The sequence below is a fragment of the Phascolarctos cinereus genome, unplaced genomic scaffold, assembly GCF_003287225.1.
Source record: "Phascolarctos cinereus isolate Bilbo 61053 unplaced genomic scaffold, phaCin_HiC Scaffold_7;HRSCAF=346, whole genome shotgun sequence".
NCBI classification, from domain to species: Eukaryota; Metazoa; Chordata; class Mammalia; order Diprotodontia; family Phascolarctidae; genus Phascolarctos; species Phascolarctos cinereus.
This window is the reverse complement of record NW_027556180.1, coordinates 150487513-150507253: the sequence shown is the minus strand read 5'-3', so window position 1 is coordinate 150507253 and position 19741 is coordinate 150487513. Positions and strand designations below refer to the sequence as shown.

Genomic DNA, 19741 nt, shown 5'->3' with positions numbered 1-19741 from the left:
AGCTATTCTATAGCTCTTTAAGATTTGCAAAGCATTTAACATGTGGTACCTTACTTGATCCTTACAACAACTTTGTGAGGTAGCTGCTATTATGATCTCCATTTTATAAACAAGGAGACTGAGGCTGAGAAAGGTTAAGTGATTTGCCCAAAGATCACACAGCTATTAAGTATCTTGAGGCAACATTCAAACTCGACTCTCCCGACTTCCAGTCTACTGTGCTGTATTCCTTTGGCATTCTGTTGGAGCCTATGGACCCCTCATCAGAATAGTGTCTTTAAATAAACTACATTTCAGTCAGAGATTAATGAAAATTAAGATGTAATTTTTTCCCCATCCAAATTCATGGACCCCCTGAAATCTTTCCACTGACCCCTTTTAGAGTACAGGTTAAGAGCCATGATCCTATAGAATTTAAGGTTAAATATCAAATAACAGTATATAGCAGACTCACTGTATTACTGAAATATTAGGGGAGGGTCATATGATGGGTTTCACCATTTACAGGTGAGTCTTCTGGAAAATGAGGTGCTTTGGGTAATTCAAGAGTAAAAGCTCCTTTGGTTAAGAGACAGACATAAGCCTTCTATCAATTTCACTTTAAAACAAGCATGTAATAGGAAGTTCCCATTGTGATATATCACGAACTAATACAGAATATAACTTAGATGAGCCAGAATGTTCATAGCAGTTAACCAGAAAGCCTACAGTTTGTCCATTCACCATCCTAATGAAATGTCTACTGGTCATCAGATCCAGTGATCTTCTTCTAGCCCATTCTCTTGCCCAGCACTTCACATCATGAAACACTCTTCTTCATGTGCAACGTTTAGTCTGTTGGTTTTAGTGACACTGCACTAGGGGACTCCTACTTTTCTGATGACACGTCTGACTTTTTTGCCAGCAAGTTCCTATTTTATCTTCTCGCTTGCAAATGTGTCTGCATGCAAAGATTCAGTGCTTGCCCCTTTTGTAATTCTCTCTGAACAACCTTTCCTTTGGAAGATCATCCACTCTAATGACTTTTCCCATCTTTATTCCTGACCTCTTTCTAATCAATGATCCTATATTTTCAATTGCCTACTGGATGGCTGTACCTGAATATCCCATCTCACAAGTCTAAAACTGAGCCCATTATCTTCCCTTCAAAACTAGTCTTCCTCCGAATTTCCTTTCCCTAATCATCATTTGATGTCTCTGATTCCTTCCTCCCTCTCCCTTGCTCCCCATATCCAATAAGTAACTAAGTCTTGCTCAATCTCTTGCTTCCATCTTTTCCTTTTCATTTCCACTGCTATGACCTATATCAAGGCGACTTTTAATTCATGACAAAACTAGCATACGCTGTCCTAACCGGTATCCCTGTTGCTACTCTTTTTCTAATCCATCCTGTACATTACAGTCAGATTTACTCCTTAGCTTTCATCATGTCAACTCTCCCCTCTTCAAGGATACTCTATTTGTCAAGAGATCAAGTCCAAAATCCTTAGTCTGACATCCAAGGTCCACAATAACCTAGGCTCTACCAAACTTTCCAATGTTAAAGACCCTCAATTCTATTGTAACTATTTTCACTACCCTTCTGAATATGTCTTATGATAGTATCCCCTTTGTTTATGCTACTACGCCATCTGTAATGCCTAGAATAAATACCTCACATGTTTGTGCATGAAGACAAAGCTACATGAGAAAAATGGGCCTTTCACAGAAAATGTTGCCTGGAATCAGAGTCATGAGTATGTAACAAACCAGAAACACTCCTGCAGTCATTTATGAATCCTATTTTTCAGTGCTTCCTGACTGGCTAAGGACATCTTCATGAAGAGATTTCTAAAATGCCTTAGAGCCACTTAAATAATTCATGACCATAATTGTACAAAATCACCTCTACCATCTAGGAAAGGAGAGTTATGCCCAGTAGGACTTGTTATTTAAATGGAATTAGGCTTGAAGCACCACAGGGTGTATCTCAGGATGCCACTTTACTCTGATCAGAGGGTCTGTACTAGCTTTAGGACTCAACCCCCTGACCCCACTGGCTCTGAGTCCATAAAGATTCCCTCAAATTCTAGTGTCACAAAAGCCAGCTTCTAGCATTCAAATGCTGCAAAGGCATGAGGAAGAACAGATCATGGTTTCTCTCTTCCCCAAAATATTCCCCCTTCCTAGAGTTTAGCCAGATAGGTAAGATTTTTTTTTTAATTTTGATTCATTTTTAAAAAAATAAGACAGCTATCCATTTCCCTTCTCCTCCCTATACATAAGCAGGCCCTTTTTCCTTTGTGGTTACCTCACTCATCTGGAAGATTTCACAAAATGGCACTTTGCAGAGGTGTGAAATGGAAACAGTTTGCTGACCACTGATCAGCTCAACAGGCCACGAAGGACAACCTCGAAAAGGGGCGGAAAACTGTGGAGAGGGGAGAGATGGTAAAAGGGAAGAAGAGCCACAGAGACAAGAATAAACCCTAATGCCCACAAGAAAGTCACACCAAGAAAAGGATGAAAATGAAAGGGTGGCTCCTAGATATAGGGGGTAACTGGGAAGGATGGAATGTGATGATGCAGGCTGGGCATTGCTGCTAACCTGTGGGGCACCAGATCCACTTCTCTTGGGTTAAAGGACCAATAGTTTATAAACTGCTTTGGCAAACAACTCTTGACACAAGGGTGAGTAGTGTTTACCTCTAAGGGGGGAAGAACAAAACCACCCACAAGACTTTCATCAAGCAAACATGTGGGCAAGTTTTCAAGACTGTGGGTGTTAGAACATAACTTGAAAGACTATGTTCAAATCACCTCTTGAATGGAAATTGATTCATAGTTTAGTAGCCACTTTTCCAAGATCAGTGTCACAGCACATGACAAAAAGTCAAGCTTGCTTGCTTCTCTGCATCCAAGCGTAGGCTCCAGGGTAGACCCGGAGTTACAAAAGCAATCGACCTCACCAGATTTTCATTTTAAGACAAAATGGTTTATATATCTTCCAGTTTCTGGATCCATTTGTGCATAAGGGACAAAATGAATCAGGCAAACTGCTCTATGAGTATAATACATGCTAACTAAAACAGTCTAAAGCCATCCTATAGGATAAGTGGTACCCCTTGCCCCCCAATACCCCTTAGATACCACTTTCTGGGTGTCTGTTTATACTATATAAAATGAGATTAAATGGAATTAATAAAGTAGCAGAAGTGTGCAAAATCTGGGTTCAAATTGGGCCTCTGACATATACTAGGTATGTGACTCTGGGCCAGAAATTACCACCTCTCAATGCTCTAAGCAACCTTCTAAGACTATAAACTGCCAGGGAAGGAGCCAACGTGTAATGGTACAAGGAGTTTGCTGACCTGGGAGTTCCCTTTACCAATAAATAAATGATGTTTATTTAACAATAAATAATAATATATAATAAATCATAATAAATAACAATAAAAGGGTCCAGTCCCTATGCCTCTGAGGCACAGGGCAATATAACAATTTTCCTTTTCCCCCTACCAAGATTAGGCCTGGAGATACTTCCTTCTAAAGAGTTTGTTAATGCAGGAGTTCCCAGCCTATGGGCTTAGGATCCCCGGAGAGGGCAATGAAACTATTACCAACAGCAGTTGCTATTTGTGGGTCCTCTGATCCAAATAAACACAAAGTAGGATGGTTTTGACCACTCTTTTTTTTTTTTGGCTAGGCAATGGGGTTAAGTGACTTGCCCAGGGTCACACAGCTAGTAAAGTGTTATGTGTCTGAGGCTGGATTTGAACTCAGGTCCTCCTGAATCCATGGCTGGTGCTCTATCCACTGCACCACCTAGCTGCCCCTAACCACTCTTTTTGTTATTCAGTTGTATTTCAGTCACGTCTGACTCTCTGTGATCCCATTTGGGGTTTTCTTGGTGGAGATAACTGGAGTGGTCTGCCAGTTCCTTCTCTAGCTCATTTTTACAGATGAGAAAACTGAGGCAAATGGGGGTTAAACAGGACTTGCCCAGAGTCACACAGCTAGTAAGTCTCTGAGGCAGGCACTGAACTCAGAGAAAGGAGTCTTCTTGACTCCAGGACTGGCATTTTATCCATTGTGCCATCTAGTTGCCAGTATCATTCTTTAGCTCTAATAAATTACACAGGGCAATATAGGCAAATATTCCTTCATAAGACTGTCTCACATATGTTTCGATCTATTTCAAAATATTTCAAATGTATGTAGATCATGCTATAATTAATGAATCCATTTAAAAGCATTGCTGAGTAGTAGCTTTCTGTCATGTATTGTCTATATCAGCAAATATTAGTAGCACAGCTCTCATTTGGGGGTCTGTGAACTGCTGCAATGTTAAAAGTACATCATCTTGAAAAGGGTAAGAACTGTTACCCCGAGGTAGCTTTCTGCTCAAAGGTATCTTGCCTATTGCTATCATTTTGAGGAAAAATAAGTGCATCTTTAAAAAAAAATCACGGTTTCTATAAAGTATTGCACCACCATCTCCATATTTAAATAAAGACTATCATGAAAGGCACCAGATGCCTAAAAGTAAGCTTTCTTAGTATTTCAAATGCCTTTCTTCAAATATTTCACTCCTAGTGAGCCAGCAAGCCACCCACCCCAACCATTCTTGATTCTGAGCACCTGCTGTGAAATTGGTTTAGCCTGTGGCCAAGATTTTAGTTGCACCATTTAAGGAACGAAATGACAGAATACAAATCACATGTAAAGAAAAGGCCATAATGGACTGAACACACAAAGAGACATCTTTAATAAAAAAAAAAAAAGGAAAAGTGATTATTGATATAGAAAGAAGAATTAAAATCAAGAGACAGGTCTGCACCTATCAAGACAGCAATGATTCCCTTTTGTTTTTTCCCAGGTATGAGGGAATGTATACGCTGTGCTCAGTAATAGAAAAATTTTATATGAGGTTTTCTTTGGTTGTTCTCAGTTCAGATTCATTTTTCCCTATTTTACCAACCCTAGGGTTTAGATAAAAATAGATGAAGACTCCACAAGCACAGATAATATTGCAATAGCCCATCAGGTCCCAACAGGGAAACTCTAATTTTCAAGGCTTGACTATTACTCAAAATGGCAGAACACAGCTGGACCCCTAATGGTAGTGGTGGGAAACATGTTTCAGCTTGGCAAAAAAGCTCAAGGTAGGCTAGCCTTAGACCAAAAGGAAGTACTGTTCCTGGGAGGCAGTCACTAGTTGGGTGGCCCAGGTAGATACCTCCACAGCAATGCTGAAGTCGATCATAGAGACGCTAGTATTTCGGTGCCAGCAGACATGAACCATAGTGTTGCCCCGGTGGGGAGACTGCCGCTCAAGAGAGGTGCGGGAGGCACTGAGGTCATCCTCTGATTCTTGGTCTGCTGTGGCGTCATCAGGGGACTCTGTGGAATGCAGGTAAAAAAGCATCTCTTCTTGCAAACATACACAATTTTTCCTTGTTATCATTACCAAGATTTATAAAATACATTGGAGCTCTCTGGAGACAGTTTGTCAACCTACAGTATGATGCACTTTCAGATGTCTAAAACAGAATAATTGTCATTATCCGAACCAGAAACATTCACTTATTTTCCATGAATCATCTTTCTTTTTTTACTTTGAAGGACTCCATTTACACCTGAGGCTTCTGGTGCTCCCTCTGGCTTTTGGGTTTCCTTCTTTCCTTCCCCAAATAGGTGGCAGAGAGTGTGGATTTAAAGCTGGAGAGAGGGGTCCTTAGAAACCATTTTGTTCAAGCCCTTCATTTTACAAAGGAGGCAGTTAAGGCCTATAGGGCTGATGATTTGCTTAAGGGAACAGAGCCGGAATTTGAATTCAGGTCTTCCGATTCATCGATCCAGTGCTCTTTCTAACCCACTGCCTCATTATGTAAGTAGTAAGGTTATACCCAAGCTTATTCCCAAAGAACAGATGAGAATGTACCATCCTCCCCTTCCTCCTTTTCTAAACAGAAGTGGAGGACTATGAATGGAAGAGGTGTCAAGCATGCATGTGACCTGAAACACTTCTAAGTGCAGCACAAATCAGCCCAGGGATCCTTATGTGCAATTTAGTCGTCTCCATTTCTATTTGAATTAGACACCATTGATATATAGGGAATATGGCATATAATATCAAGCTTGGTTGATGGTTATGTTAGTTTTTCTGAAATCATTCTTTGTTAATAAGTAATAGTTCTCGGGTATGTTAGGGTTACATATATGTTGAGAAATTAAGGCAATGTAAAAACAAAAAACAGCAATAAAAAGTTCTAAATCATTTTAGTCTTCTCCCCCTGCAAATACATTCTTCCCCTCTTTACAATTCTAATGAGTTGACTATTAGGATACCTGATTTCCCAACATACATACTAAAGTATATCACAGGCATATAAGATGGCCAGAAATGAGATTTAAAAACTATTAATTTTCCTTCATATCACAATTATTTTCCCCTAATTAATCTTGGGCCAGGGGTTGATTGAGAACATTGGGTAAAGTTTGCATCTCACCCCATACTTACTATTTTCAGGTGGACTACTTGCTAGTAATTCAGGGGTGGGGCCACTGCTTTTTTCTGCTAGATCAATCGCCATCTGTATGTCCTCGATCCACTTTTCCATCTCCATCCGAGAACTGGAGATAGAAATTTACATTTCATTTTCAGACCCAAGGAAGATGACAGAAAAAACAACAGGTAAGAGGCTACTTCACTGAGTTACCTTGCTGCAACAATAATGGACTGATGTTGACCGCAAAGTGTAAGACAATGAGGAACACCCCACTCTTCTTCACTTTCTTCTATCTGTAAGATACAAGTTTACAGCAGACTGTTACTAGATAGAGAAAACTGCTGAGGAAGGGAGTAAAAGTCAATTTCTTTTTAAACAATAACTAAATATATCATTCAAGTCATCCCCTGAATTTAAGGGTGTAAATACAGAAGTCTCAGAATATTCTCATGGACATATGGGCTAGACCTTAGAATGGTTTGTGGAGTTAAAACTGTGTTGAATGTTTGAGCCCAAAGAGTGATCATTTATGGGTTAATGTCATTTTAGAGGGAAGTCTTTAGTAGAATGCCCCAAGAATCTTCTATCTTTTTTATCAGTGACTTAGATGAAGGTATAGATGGCAGGCTCATCAAGCGTGAAGATGATAAGTTAGGAAGAGAAGCTAACATGTTGGATGACTAAGTCAGAAACCAAAAAGCTCTCAAATGACTAGAAAAATGGACTGAGCCCAGTATGATGGAAACGAGCTGGAGATAAACGCAAAGTCTTGGTTCAGTGAATCGCTGGGTGAACTGGTCTAGCCATTTTGGAAAGCAAACTGGAACGATGTCACATAAGTCCCTGAAATGTGCATACCTTGTCCTAAAGAGGTCGGAGCAACAAGAAAAAGACCTATATGTACAACATTGATAGTAGCTATTTTTCTAATGGCAAAGAATGGGAAACCAGTGGAGTGCCCCTCTACTGAAAAGTAGCTAAACTGATTTTGCAAATGAATGTAAAGGAATTTCTTGTGCCATAAGAAATCATGGGAAAAACCCCACAAAAAACCCCACAAAAAACAAGTCAGCTTTGGAAGACCTGAGAACTCCGATCCATGCAATGGATAACCATGATTCTAGAGAACTAATGATGAAGAATTCTTGCCACTTCTTGATGAAAAGGTAATGGACTCAAGATGCTTTAAGATATATATTATGGACTCAGCTAAAATCAAGGGAATCTGATTCCCTTGATTATGCACATTTGTTGCAAGGGCTTTTTTTTTTCCTTTTTTTTTTCTAACGGGAGGGTGGGAGCAAGAAGGGGGATAGGAAAGCCAAAAAAGGGGATCATTGAGGCATCTTTTTAGAAAATTCAACAGAAAATAGTCAAATTTAGGTCAGAAAGAAATGCAGACAAGTAGAACAGTTAGTTTGAAAGTTACAGTTCGATCTATTAGCTTAAAAAGAAAACTGAAGTGTACATAATGAAGATCATCAACTTCTCATTTTTTATATAGCTACGGACAGCTATGACGTCCATTTTATTTGATGTTAAGTTCAGAATAAAAAGCAAAACTTTTTTTTCCAAAAGAGGAAAAACAGTAAGATTTAGATGTAAAGATGTAAAGAAAAATATTAACAATTAGAGCTGCCCATACCTGGAATGGGCTGACTCAAGAGGATCCCCTTCACCAGAGGTCTTCCAGGAGAAATTCAGATGAATATCTATGTGGAATGTTGTAGAGTACACTACTGTTCAGATATGATGTGGACTGAACAGCCTTTAGGTCCCTTTGAACTGTGAGAGTTTGTGATCCTATAACTTTAAGCTGGGAATCCCAAGGATGAAGAATGAATATTGAAAACCAGAATAATAAAATGGATAAGGGGAATGGATCATCAATCACATAGGTAATTCCTCTACCTTCACTCAGTCTGAGACTTTAAATAAATATACTTGGAATACCCACAGCTATTATACAAACATACACAAAAGCTTAACTCTTCCATTCAAGCACAGACACAGCAAAAGAAGTAGTTTTTTTTACCACACAGAAAACTAACATCTCTGCTAAACTTGGGAGATTCAACCATGAACACAACAGTGCCAATGTACATATCAGGGCTGTGCCAACAATCAATTCAACCAACATCATGCTCAGGTAATGTGGAAATGAAGATGGAGAACAATGCAGTGCTTTGACTTCACAGAACCTATGATGTTCTTTTACCTGTCCACAAATAAATATAATAAAAGGCAGACTATAATATGGTCAAAGGAAAGAACCAGACAAAGTGCTAGAAGAATATCTGAGAAGGGACCAATCACTTATAGCTGAAAGAAAAAGCAGTGTTGAGGGAAGGTGTGTAAGTGAGGCAAGGATCAATTCATCAGCATGCTTTTTGGATTAATACTGGGAAGATACTCGAGAGGTGGGGAAAAACTAATTCCAGCTCACTAAGCAAGATCTTATCAAGGAGGTCTTAACCTGGGGACTGTGAGCTTGCTTTTTAAATAGTGTGATAACTACATTTCCATTCAATTGGTTTCCTTTGTAATCCTATGTATTTTATGCATTTTAAAAACAGTATTCTGAGAAGGGATTCAGAGGTTTCATTGGACTGCCCAAGGCATCTATGACACAAAAAAGTTTAAGAAACCCTGATCTAATCAGTGGATAGAGGATCTAAAGATGGCATTGCTTTCTGGGTCCGCTGAAGGGAACTGCATCAGTAATTATATAGAAGAAATGTTAAGAGAACCAGAAAAGGCATCCATTCCTCTGGCAAAAAGACACAGGATGTGAAGATGTGGTTGGGCTATGACCTGTAGTGGTTGAAGTAGAACCCTCACAGATGAAATCACAAGTCCCTTGCAGTCTTGAGGAGATGAATAAAACCATACCTCCAATTTCCCAACATCTACTCTGGGTTAAGCAAGTTAAGCCATCATTACCTTCCTTTCTCACCAGCCCCCCAAGAACTCATTTCTATTCTTAGGTCCATCAGAGCAGAGCAAGTTTCCCCAATGTCACTGTTGAGAAGAACTGAAAGGCAAGCATTCTTTACACCTACCCATTTGTTAGAAGAAAGAGAGGAAAATGGAGAGAATCTGGAAAACCATCTGTCTTTTGGCCAAGGCAGGGGTTCTAATATAAAGAAGGTCTCTGCGATACACTTATAAACGTTCCAAAGTTTTTGCCCACAAATGTCAACAACCCATGCTTCTTTCTACCCCGACCTACAATCCATCAGCTACTACAAGCAAAAGGCCGCCAGGTCTGGAATCATTCTGCTAACCCACTGCATACTTACTGTCATGCCATAGAGTGGGAGTTGTCCATGAACTTTGAACTGATTGGTGGCAGTCAGTCCTCTACTTGTGTACAGCAAGACATCATTAAACTAGGAGGGTAAGGAGGATCATTTAAAACTGAAGTGACTCTATTTGAAGAGACCAATAATAACAAATAAACCCAAATATGGAATCCTAATAACAATAAACCCCAAAGTACGGTAAAGCCACTCTCTAAGGCTATAAGTTATATGAGTTGACAGTCTTAATTGATGAAGGGAGTTTCTACACTGGAAAGAAGACACTATGATCCCTAAATCAAAAAGGCAGTCCAAGTTTATAAATGGATTCATATCATTTCATTAACCTGTAGACCTCGAGCCTGAGTTATCACTACCTTTTTGCTTCCCAGTTCCCTTATGACCCAACTCAATGCCATTTTATTCCCTGGTACTAGGTTTCATTTAAGTATACAGTAAGTGCAAAATAGCTGTCTTTACTTACCAAGAAAAACATACGCTGCTGTAGCCCTTTTCCAGACAGCTTACTGAGGCTGCCCAGGCGAATGAATTCCTGTGGAAGAAGCAAGTCATGAGTGCCTTCTGATAGATTCTCAAGCTGAGTTAATGCCAAGATCCTTGACTTGGAAAGAACACTGCCCTTTATTCCTGGATGGAGTGTTCAGAAAGGATCGGAACCATGGTGCAGACTTCAGTGCTCTTCACGAAGAGAGATGTTACAGAAAGGACAAAGGGTGAGACATCCCGTGTGCCTCTCTGAGAGGAACCTATCTATCCATGGGACTACTTACTGCAATTTGTATTCTATCTCCCCTTGTAAAAGGAATTTTATTCATTTTTCTCAAATTAGAAATTTAACAAATAATCAATTAAGCCAAATAGAGCAATAAGCTTTGGAGAAGGAAATGGCAAACCATTCAAGAACTCTGTCAAGAAAACCCCCAAAAGGGTCACACCAAGTTGGACATGACTCAAACAACTGAACAACAACAAATTCAAATGATTCACATGCTAATTGAGGAGAAATCATACGAGATAACAGGATCTGGGGATGGAAGAGACATCGAGTCCAAAGTGCTCAATTTCCATATGAAGAGACTGAGATCTATAGAGAATAACTGACCTGCCAAGGTAACTTACCAGCTGTTAACAGCTGCAACATTTGTAATAGTAAATTCCATAATCTTTATACCACGTCATGCAGATTCTCCAATTTCAACAAGAGAAGAAAAATACTAATATTCCATGTTATTCTATGTCCATTTTTGTATCTGTTTATTGACAGGTGTTTACAAGACAATACAAAGAACAAAGTCTTGTTATTCTAATATGGCTGTAGTTGGCATATATGCTATCTTACTCTGCTGATGTCTCATTTCTTATCCATATCACACTGTTGCTTATCTAAAGCGGGGTTGTCTAATGTGGTAGACCTGCAGGTCCTATAAAATAAAACTGCACATTAGACAAATCAGCAAAGAACAAGTTGTCCTGTTGCTTTTTCAGACTGTAGGTTCCTCGAGGGAAGGTGCCATGTTTTATCCACAGTACCCTCACAATCCCTAGTATACTGTTGTGCACCTAATACATGTATTAGTAAGTATTGTGCACTTAATACATGTCCAATAAATAACTGATTCTTCAGACTCAACATATCCTTGCACAAACTATTCCAACTTTCTTGGACTTAAGTGTGCTTTTAGGAAAGATGAATTTCATTACTATACTGATCCAAATAGGTAATGTGGCACAAAGGAGAGAAGGCCAGTCTTGGAGTCAGGAAGACCTGGGTTTAAGTACTGCCTTTAGCACAGAATAGCTATGTCACCCTGGGCAAGTCACTTAACGTTCTCAGTGCCCTAAGTAACTCTCTAAGAGTATAAAATACGAGATGACAATCTGCATTGATGAAGGGAGTTTCCACACAGAAACTTCCACAGAAATAATAGGTCTCCCCCGCCCCCAACAAATACTTATCTGAATATAGTCTTCCACCCAGAATACAGGTCACAAACCTAAAATAAGATCTTTCAGAAAAGGAAACAAATATTTTCAGTTTATACCCATCTAGTGCCCACATTCCAAGCCAGATTTAGGGTCAAAAAGTGACCTATATTCAAGCTAATATGGTTCCAAATGTTTTTTACTTGAACAACCAACAAAATCAACAAAACCTCTTCTCTGTGCAAAGCAAAATATAAAGAGGCAAAAGACCCTCTCCAAGGATCTTTCAATCTGGTAGGAAAAATAAACCATACAAAAATAACCATCATACAAAGTAGGACATGACAAGTGCCTAAGAGAGGTGTGTCATGCAGGCTATAAAAGTTCAGGGGCAGTGGAGAGATTGCTTCTGGCTGGGAAGCAATTTATCAATTGAAGTGGTATATTTTGAAGATCAGTAAAATAACATTTGGGAAACACTTGAATATCCTTCCATGAAGGACACAAGAAGACCATGACATATCCCTGTTGTTATTTGAGGAAATGATGTTAGAACTGAGTTTTGATGACAGAGAAATAGCTAACCATCTATTTAAATGGGGATACATTTCCAGCAGATGCTTCTGACAAAACCGAACGTGGAAAGACAGGAGTGTTGCATTTAACGCTGTAAATGATTAAAGAAAGAAAAAAGAGAAGTCATTTCCCCCCCCCAGCCCCTGGAGCCTACAGATAAGTGAGAACAAAGTTCAATCTTATGGAGACAGAGATGGGAGATAATACTTATTATAGCAAACCAATTCAAAGGGAGGGAGGGAAGGTTTCATACAACAAAGCATCAAACAGGAATATACTAAATGTATTAACTAGGAGCCGAAGAAGTCCATCCTATTGTGTCAGGTTGTTTCACCAGCTATTAAGTTTCTTTTGTGTTATCTGTGGGCTATTTACAGCCATACCGCCTTCAACAAAAGTCTCTGTCAAGACGCTGTTAACCATAGAAAGGGGAAGGATACAGGTACACAGCATCTTTAAACTTGGGTTCCTTCTCTTCTAGAGTGCCAAGGCTTAGAAGTCAAAATAATAAATAGTTCATTACACCAGGTTCTCCTTTTCAGTTTCTGCCTTCTTTTTCTTCAGGAAAAAGAGGAAGGAGGCAGGCAGGAGAATCACCTTTCTCTTGAACCAGAAATTCAGTCAGGGAGGAAACTAGCTACCAACTCCACTTTATGTTCATGATGTATTAATACATGTTGAGCTTCTGGCTATAATTCTAAGTTACCATGTACTAAGAAAGGTCTATCTGCCAGGCAGGAATACTGTCCCAATCTGAATCCTGCTGAGCAGTGGGTACAAACAATGTCCCCATAGGGGACATATGGCACAGCTGTGCTACAAATCATTTTAGGAAATAGATTATAAATGGAAAAATAGGTTAGTATGACTGTGAGCAGTTTTAAAGCTTTTTCTACCCTCAAATAACAAATTTTCAATTCTGTTTATAAACTAACGTATCAGATCCCTTCTGCCCCACATCAGTCCCTTCAAATCATTTTTAAATGGTTCATTCAACCTTGCAGAATTAAAGTCACCCATTAGAGAACCTTCCTGTTGACTAATAGGCACAAATGTTTCATTCTCTTCAGATAGGAGTTCAGAAAATGAATGAGTCATGTCAACTGGATAAATAAAAAAACACAGTGATACAGCAATTCTGCAACACGAACCTAGGGCCTTGATCTTTATTCAGATTTCCAACTAACTATCGGGTAGACCCAACAAAATTATAGCCATATACTCACATGGATAAAAAAAATACCTTTCCAATTATACATGTTGGAGATCAAAGAAAATTTGTTTATAATAATTTCCCGTGGAAAACTTTTTAGTCACTTGCTTTAATAGACAAATTTATCCAGAGAAAATTGAGTTCTCAAGATGATTACAGGCTACTTCACAATAGTTTCCCTAGCATCCACATGAACCAAATATGACACTAAATGCTTAAAGGATTAAGTAGTTTCTACTCCTGCATGGCAGAGACGAATACTAACTTTAATTTCCCCCCACCTCTTTCCATATATAACTATTCCAACATGCTTCCAACTGAAAGGAACTGTTTTATGATTCTCATGTCTGAAATACCCAGGCTTCCTGAAACCAAAGATTCCAACCTTGGAAGGTCAATTGATCTTTCCTGTATTAGATAATTTAAGGTTTCCAGTGTACCTCTCTCATATAAGACCAAAGCACTGCACAAAAAAGGGTAGATTTATATCCATGGAGTTAACATGTAGGGATCAGGAAATTGGTGATCCCATAATAATTCTCAACATCCAATCAATCCTGTATAAACAGGTGCATTTGTAACTATTTTCATTTACAAAGCTCTTTAAAGTGTGCAAAGAACTTGACAATAAACAATCTAATTTGATTCTTACAACAACTCTGTGCTAGTATATTATCCCCACTTTATAGATGTGGAAACTCAAAGTTTCAGTATTACGGCCTGCCACAGGTCACAGCACTAGTGTTACAAGCCTGACTTTATGCTAGGTTTTCTGGATCCAGTCTGAAACACTATCTCTCTCTTCATCTGTTTTTGATACTTAAGGTACCATTCTGACAAGTTTGGCACAGTGCCACAATAGCTCCTATAGAAGGACTGTATTTTAGAAAGCAAGTGTTTTTTTTTTAAAGTCTATATAATAAGTTTGTGATTTCCCCTTTAAGTTGGTGATTCTCTTTGCCTTGGAATAAATGCATCTCTATAACAGGCTTTGCTTCATTCAAAGATGTCACCATGTAACTCTGGGCTGCCAGAGGATTCTGGGTGGACGATTGCAAAATGACATAAATGAGCTTGCCTCATTCCCAGAACCATGAGCTGGCATTTGACTGCTGAGCAGCTTCTGAGGGAAGGGGAAAAAAATGACACCCTTAGGAGAAAAGCAAACCATTTAGGTAAGAATTAAAGGGCTGCTATGATTTGATTCTCTGTAAACTCAATTCATGGCATCAATCAATCAATCAATCAATATTTATTAAATGTATTAAGTACAAGGATCTACTGTGTGCCAAGTGCATCACATCTTCACAGCATTTTCCTAAACATGTTAGGGGTAAAAGGAAAAACCCTAGAGGGGAGACAGTTTGCCACTGGGGCTTAATAAGAGAGCATTTATACACGCATACCTTGTTTTATTATGCTTCACAAATAATGCATTTTTTTCTTTTCTTTTCTTTTTTTTTTTTTTAAACAAATTGAAGGTTTGTGGCAAGCCTGTGTCAAGCAAGTCTACAGGTGCCATTTTGGTAATTCTGGCAACAGTTCAGATTTTGTCATTATTATTTTACCTGTCATGGTGATCTGTGACCCATGATTTTTGATGTTATTATTGTAATTATTTTAAGGTGCCATAAACTGTATCCATATAAGAAGGCAACTTAATCAATAAATGTGTATTCTGGCTGCTCTACCGACCTGGCTATTCCCCTGAATCTCTGTCTTCTATCTCTCATCCTCTCTGCAGGCCTCCTCATTCTCTGAGGCACAACAATACTAAATTAGGCCAATTACTAACTCTACAATGGCCTTTAAATGTTCAAAGGAAAGGAAGAGTCAAGTGATGCGGTAAACTTTTTTGTTGTTTTATTTTAAGAAATTGCCCTAGCCACCCTAACCTACAGCAAACATCAGCCTGATCACTCAGCCGCCATCAACAATGAGGCAAGATCCTCTACCAGCAAAAAGATTACGACTCACTGAAAGCACAGATGATGGTTAGCATTTTTTTAACAGTAAAGTATTTTAATTGTTATATGCATTATGTTTTTAGATATAATTCTTTTGCACACTTAACAGATTATAGTATAAACATAACTTTTATGTGCACTGGGAAACCAAAAAATTCACGTGACTCACTTTATTGCAATATTTGCTTTATTGTGGTGGTCTGGAACCAAACCCACAGTATCTCGGAGGCAGGCTAATTTAGAATTTTAAGGTTTGCAAAATGTGACCTCATTTGATTCTCACAGCAACCTAATGAGGCAGATGCTATTATTATCCCCATTTTACAGATGAGGACGGAGGCAGGTGAAGAGATCTGGCACTGTCTAAGGCTGGATCTGAACTCTGGTTTTCCTGACTCCAAGTCCAATGCTCTATCCACTGCACCGACTAACCGCCTAATTGCTTTTTAGACCCAAACTGATTTAACATGAAAGCAAGTGGATCTCACCTTTTGCTTTGCTCCTAGGTACCACACGTTGACCTATCCTACTTACCCGTCCTGGGATGACAAGATCGTCAATGCCAATCAGATCTTTCTTGAGTTCATGTAGCTTCTGGAAATTCTCCATCTTTATCATGGTGCCATGGAGCTGCGCCACCATTTCTGTAATCTCCGCCAGCGCAGCTGATAAAATAAAAAGGAAAGAAAGCTCTAAGTGTTTATGAGAGACATGGGGGCTATTGGGTTTTTTCCCTCTTCTCCAGTTCAAGCTTCAGGATAAAACCCTCTAGGATGACGATGTCAGAAACCATCTTCCTAAGGTTTAAACAGCATTACTTCCCTCAGAGACACCAGCATAATAAAAACGTAGTGATTTACTTCCAGTGCTAGCTCACTTTGCTTAGGTTTCCCAACAGCATTTGACACATATAAACAATCCCTTTACTCTTAGTTCTATGGGGTACAATTGGCCTTCAAATACAGTAACCTTGTGGCAGGCAGTAAACAGAAAGGACCAAATGAACGTGCTTATAGATTCTGTCACTAGGATAAAAAAGATCTTTGAAAGTTATCGTAACTGAAAAATTCATCACCTCGTGGTCATTCTGAATATAGCCTCTCTGAATTTAGAAGGGACTGGAGAGATCACTTTATAGGTAAGGTAAATGAGGCCCAGAAAAGTGAATTGATTTGCCCAACGTAACAGTGCTAATGATAGAAACAGGGCAAGAGCCCAGGTTCCTTGTAGTCCTGGAATCTCACATTTGGAAAGTACCTTGGAGACCATCTAGTCTAAGCTGTACCTGAACAGGAGAGGCCTTTTAGTCCTAGACCTACTATCCCTATTAAAAAAAAAAAGGTAAATATTTCAAAGGCATTAAATCAAAAGTTCCCCAAGAGTAAGGGAAGATTAAGGACAGGCCAAACCAGGGATTACATTCTCTGACAGACTCTGGGGAAAAGATTCTTGCCAGCAGCACATTGCTTTCGAACCATGGCAATCTAGCTTTCCAGGTTAGGAGGAGCACAAATTAACTCCTTCTCTGGAAAGAAAACAAACTTGTGAACATTTTCCACTTATATCAACAGCATTAGAAGAAAACAAAACATCACCAAGAAAATCCATTGCCATCACCTTTTAAACGTCAGAGTTAATAACATACAGAAAATCCATCACTTCGCAATTCCTACAGAATGTCATTACTGGCATAAAAGTCCCTCTAGGTATCAAACAAAATTGCAGACACAGCATTAAAATCCATGAAACCTGAATGCTCTTTGTGGATGGGACAGCTGGCTCTTTCTACTTACCTCTGCAGTCCCTGAAATCCGAGTGGTTTGGTGGGTAATGCTTGCACAGCCTCTCCATTATCTGCTTGTAGTGCATAAGCCTGTGCAAAGGCCGAAGGAGGAAGGTGTTGAGAGGCAGATAACAGACTTTCTGCAGCTCAAAGTCTCGACAGAAGCTCTCCAGTCTACGAGAGTTCTTGATCCCATTCTCCAGCTCTACCAAAGCCTCGTTGTGCTTCCACAAGTGATTTGTCAGTTGCTTAGAGAAAGAAAAAACAGGCAGATGGGGAAGAAACAGATTTCACATTTGCAAAAATGCAGGCTATATTTGGATCAATATGGTACCTGTCTTTATTTGAGGTGTTGGGGGAGGTGCAAAGATACATGGGGCAGCAAAGTGGTACAGTGGGTAGAGTGCAGGACCAGGAGAAAGGAGGACCTGAGTTCCAATCTGGCCTCAGATACTTACTAGCTCTGTGACCCTGGGCAAGTCACTTAACCCTATTTCCCTCAGTTTCCTCATCTGTAAAATAAGCTAGAGAAGGAAATGGCAAACCACTCCATTATCTTTGCCAAGAAAACCCCAAACAGGGTCACAAAGAGCTGGACACAACTGAACAACAACAACAAAGACATTCGTTTGAAACTTGACACAATAAGTTTGCACCCATATTAGAGCTCACTTTTAAAAAAAAGTTTTTTGAATTAAAAAAATGTTCTAAGTTCAAAACAATATTGATGGTGTTAAATTTATACCTATTGGGAAATAATTAGGCAGATCTTGAGCATAGAGGCTGGCTATTTTTTTTTTTACATTGTACAGTATGGCTAAAACAGAGAAGACACATAATAAAGATAGCAGAATAAAAATAATGTCAACAAAAATATCCCAGCTAATGCACTCAATTGGCAAAGCTCCCTGAATAATGTCAAAATCCTCCCTTGCATACGGGCTAGTAATAGTCCCCCTCAAAATAGAAGGCTAATAATAAAATATTCACTACATCACTCCTGCAAGTATGTGCAATGGATGGTGTGGAAGAGGAGGTAGAGAAATGACAGAGGGATACTCCTTCTAACATGTTTAATAAGTTCCTGGTAATGATGACTTTAGGTAAAACAATGATACAAGGGCACTTGGAAAATTTCTTTCCTTATTTCTCTTTTGCTTGTACTGGACTCGTACTATAAACATTCACAGCACTAGTACAATATTTGAAATGCCAAAGTGACTGGGGAAGCTTACAGAATGACACATTAAGTCTCTAGGCTGAAGATTTAGTACACATAGAGAGAGGGGTGCAGAAGGGGGTGTGTGTGTGTGTGTGTGTGTGTGTGTGTCTGTCTGTCTATGGAGTAGGGGAGGGGTGTGTGTGTGTGTGTGAGACTGTCTATGGAAAGGGGGGAAGGGTGGTTATAAATGGAAACCATCACAGTCCATGTGGCCTCATAAGAGGACTGGATTGGGCTCGAAGAAAAGAGATCTGATACGAACTGAGTGTCAGCACTTGGTATGAAAGTGAAATGCTGGAAGTAGCTAGGAAGGCAGCTGTAAAAGAGAAAACTACCATGGGAAGAAAAGATAAAGAAGGGCAGAGCAGGAAGACAGCTCAAGACAAGACAAGGGAGACCCAACATACGTTGAGCATTTAATGGCTCATGGCATGGTACTGGATACTGTAAGATGAGAGTTAAAGTAGGCATAGAGGTGTAAAATCTTAAGAGCTTGAAAAGCTTAAGCACAGAGGATGCCACAGGAAGACTGGTAAGCAAGAATAATGAGATTTATAACAAGCTTTCTGAGGAAATAAGTGGAAAAAGAGGAAAGGCTGAAGGGGACAAGAAACAGGGAACCCAGAAAGTAGATATTATAAAAGTGACACTGAAAATGGCAGATGTGAGGACAAAGGCATGAACACAGAAAAAGAGGACAGGAGGCAAAACTTCAGAAATGAAAAAGACATGAGCTAGTCTGCAATACATGAATCTGTGTACTTCGAGTTATAATTATGGCATAAACATTTCATCATTGCCTGAGAAACATATTTAGCAGGAATTCTTTTATTACCACAAATCAACCATATTCTCTGATATCACATGCAAGTTTATCACAGCATCTGAACTTGAAGGAAACCTTAAAACATCATGTAATCCAAATCCCTAAATTGTATAGAACAGGAAAACTGGAAAGAGCCTCAGAAAAGTAAAATTACTTGACTAAGGTCACATAGTAAATTAGTGGCAGAGTAAGGACCCAAATTCATTTTAGCTGACTTTCAGTCCTGGTCTCTTACTACTCTTTCCTATATCACACCTAAAATAAAAGTATTGTTAACATAATTAGTAAAAGAATAAACAAGGCATATTATTTAATTACTAATAATACTATAATAGTGCAGTTAGGCGGCACAGTGGATAGAGTGCTGGGTCTGGAGTCAGGAAGACCTGAGTTCACATCTGACCTCAAACACTTACT

General features: G+C 39.2%; 1 protein-coding gene and 1 long non-coding RNA gene across 3 annotated transcripts in view; one reads left to right on the top strand and one right to left on the bottom strand.

Moving 5' to 3' along the window:
* FARP1 (FERM, ARH/RhoGEF and pleckstrin domain protein 1) overlaps positions 1 to 19741 on the bottom strand; it is a 338317-nt gene that overhangs the window by 9167 nt on the left and 309409 nt on the right. For both annotated transcript variants that reach the window (XM_020963963.2, XM_020963962.2), the window contains exons 18-24: positions 17287 to 17524; positions 16028 to 16158; positions 10278 to 10346; positions 9794 to 9883; positions 6702 to 6784; positions 6503 to 6615; positions 5219 to 5382 (exon numbers count right to left, since the gene is read on the bottom strand). In XM_020963963.2, coding sequence (XP_020819622.1) covers positions 5219 to 5382; positions 6503 to 6615; positions 6702 to 6784; positions 9794 to 9883; positions 10278 to 10346; positions 16028 to 16158; positions 17287 to 17524 — 888 coding nt within the window. The remainder of the gene's footprint in view (positions 1 to 5218; positions 5383 to 6502; positions 6616 to 6701; positions 6785 to 9793; positions 9884 to 10277; positions 10347 to 16027; positions 16159 to 17286; positions 17525 to 19741) is intronic.
* LOC144454764 (uncharacterized) lies at positions 14992 to 16194 on the top strand. The gene is made up of 2 exons (XR_013483285.1): positions 14992 to 15520; positions 16000 to 16194. It is a non-coding gene; the product is annotated as an uncharacterized LOC144454764 (long non-coding RNA).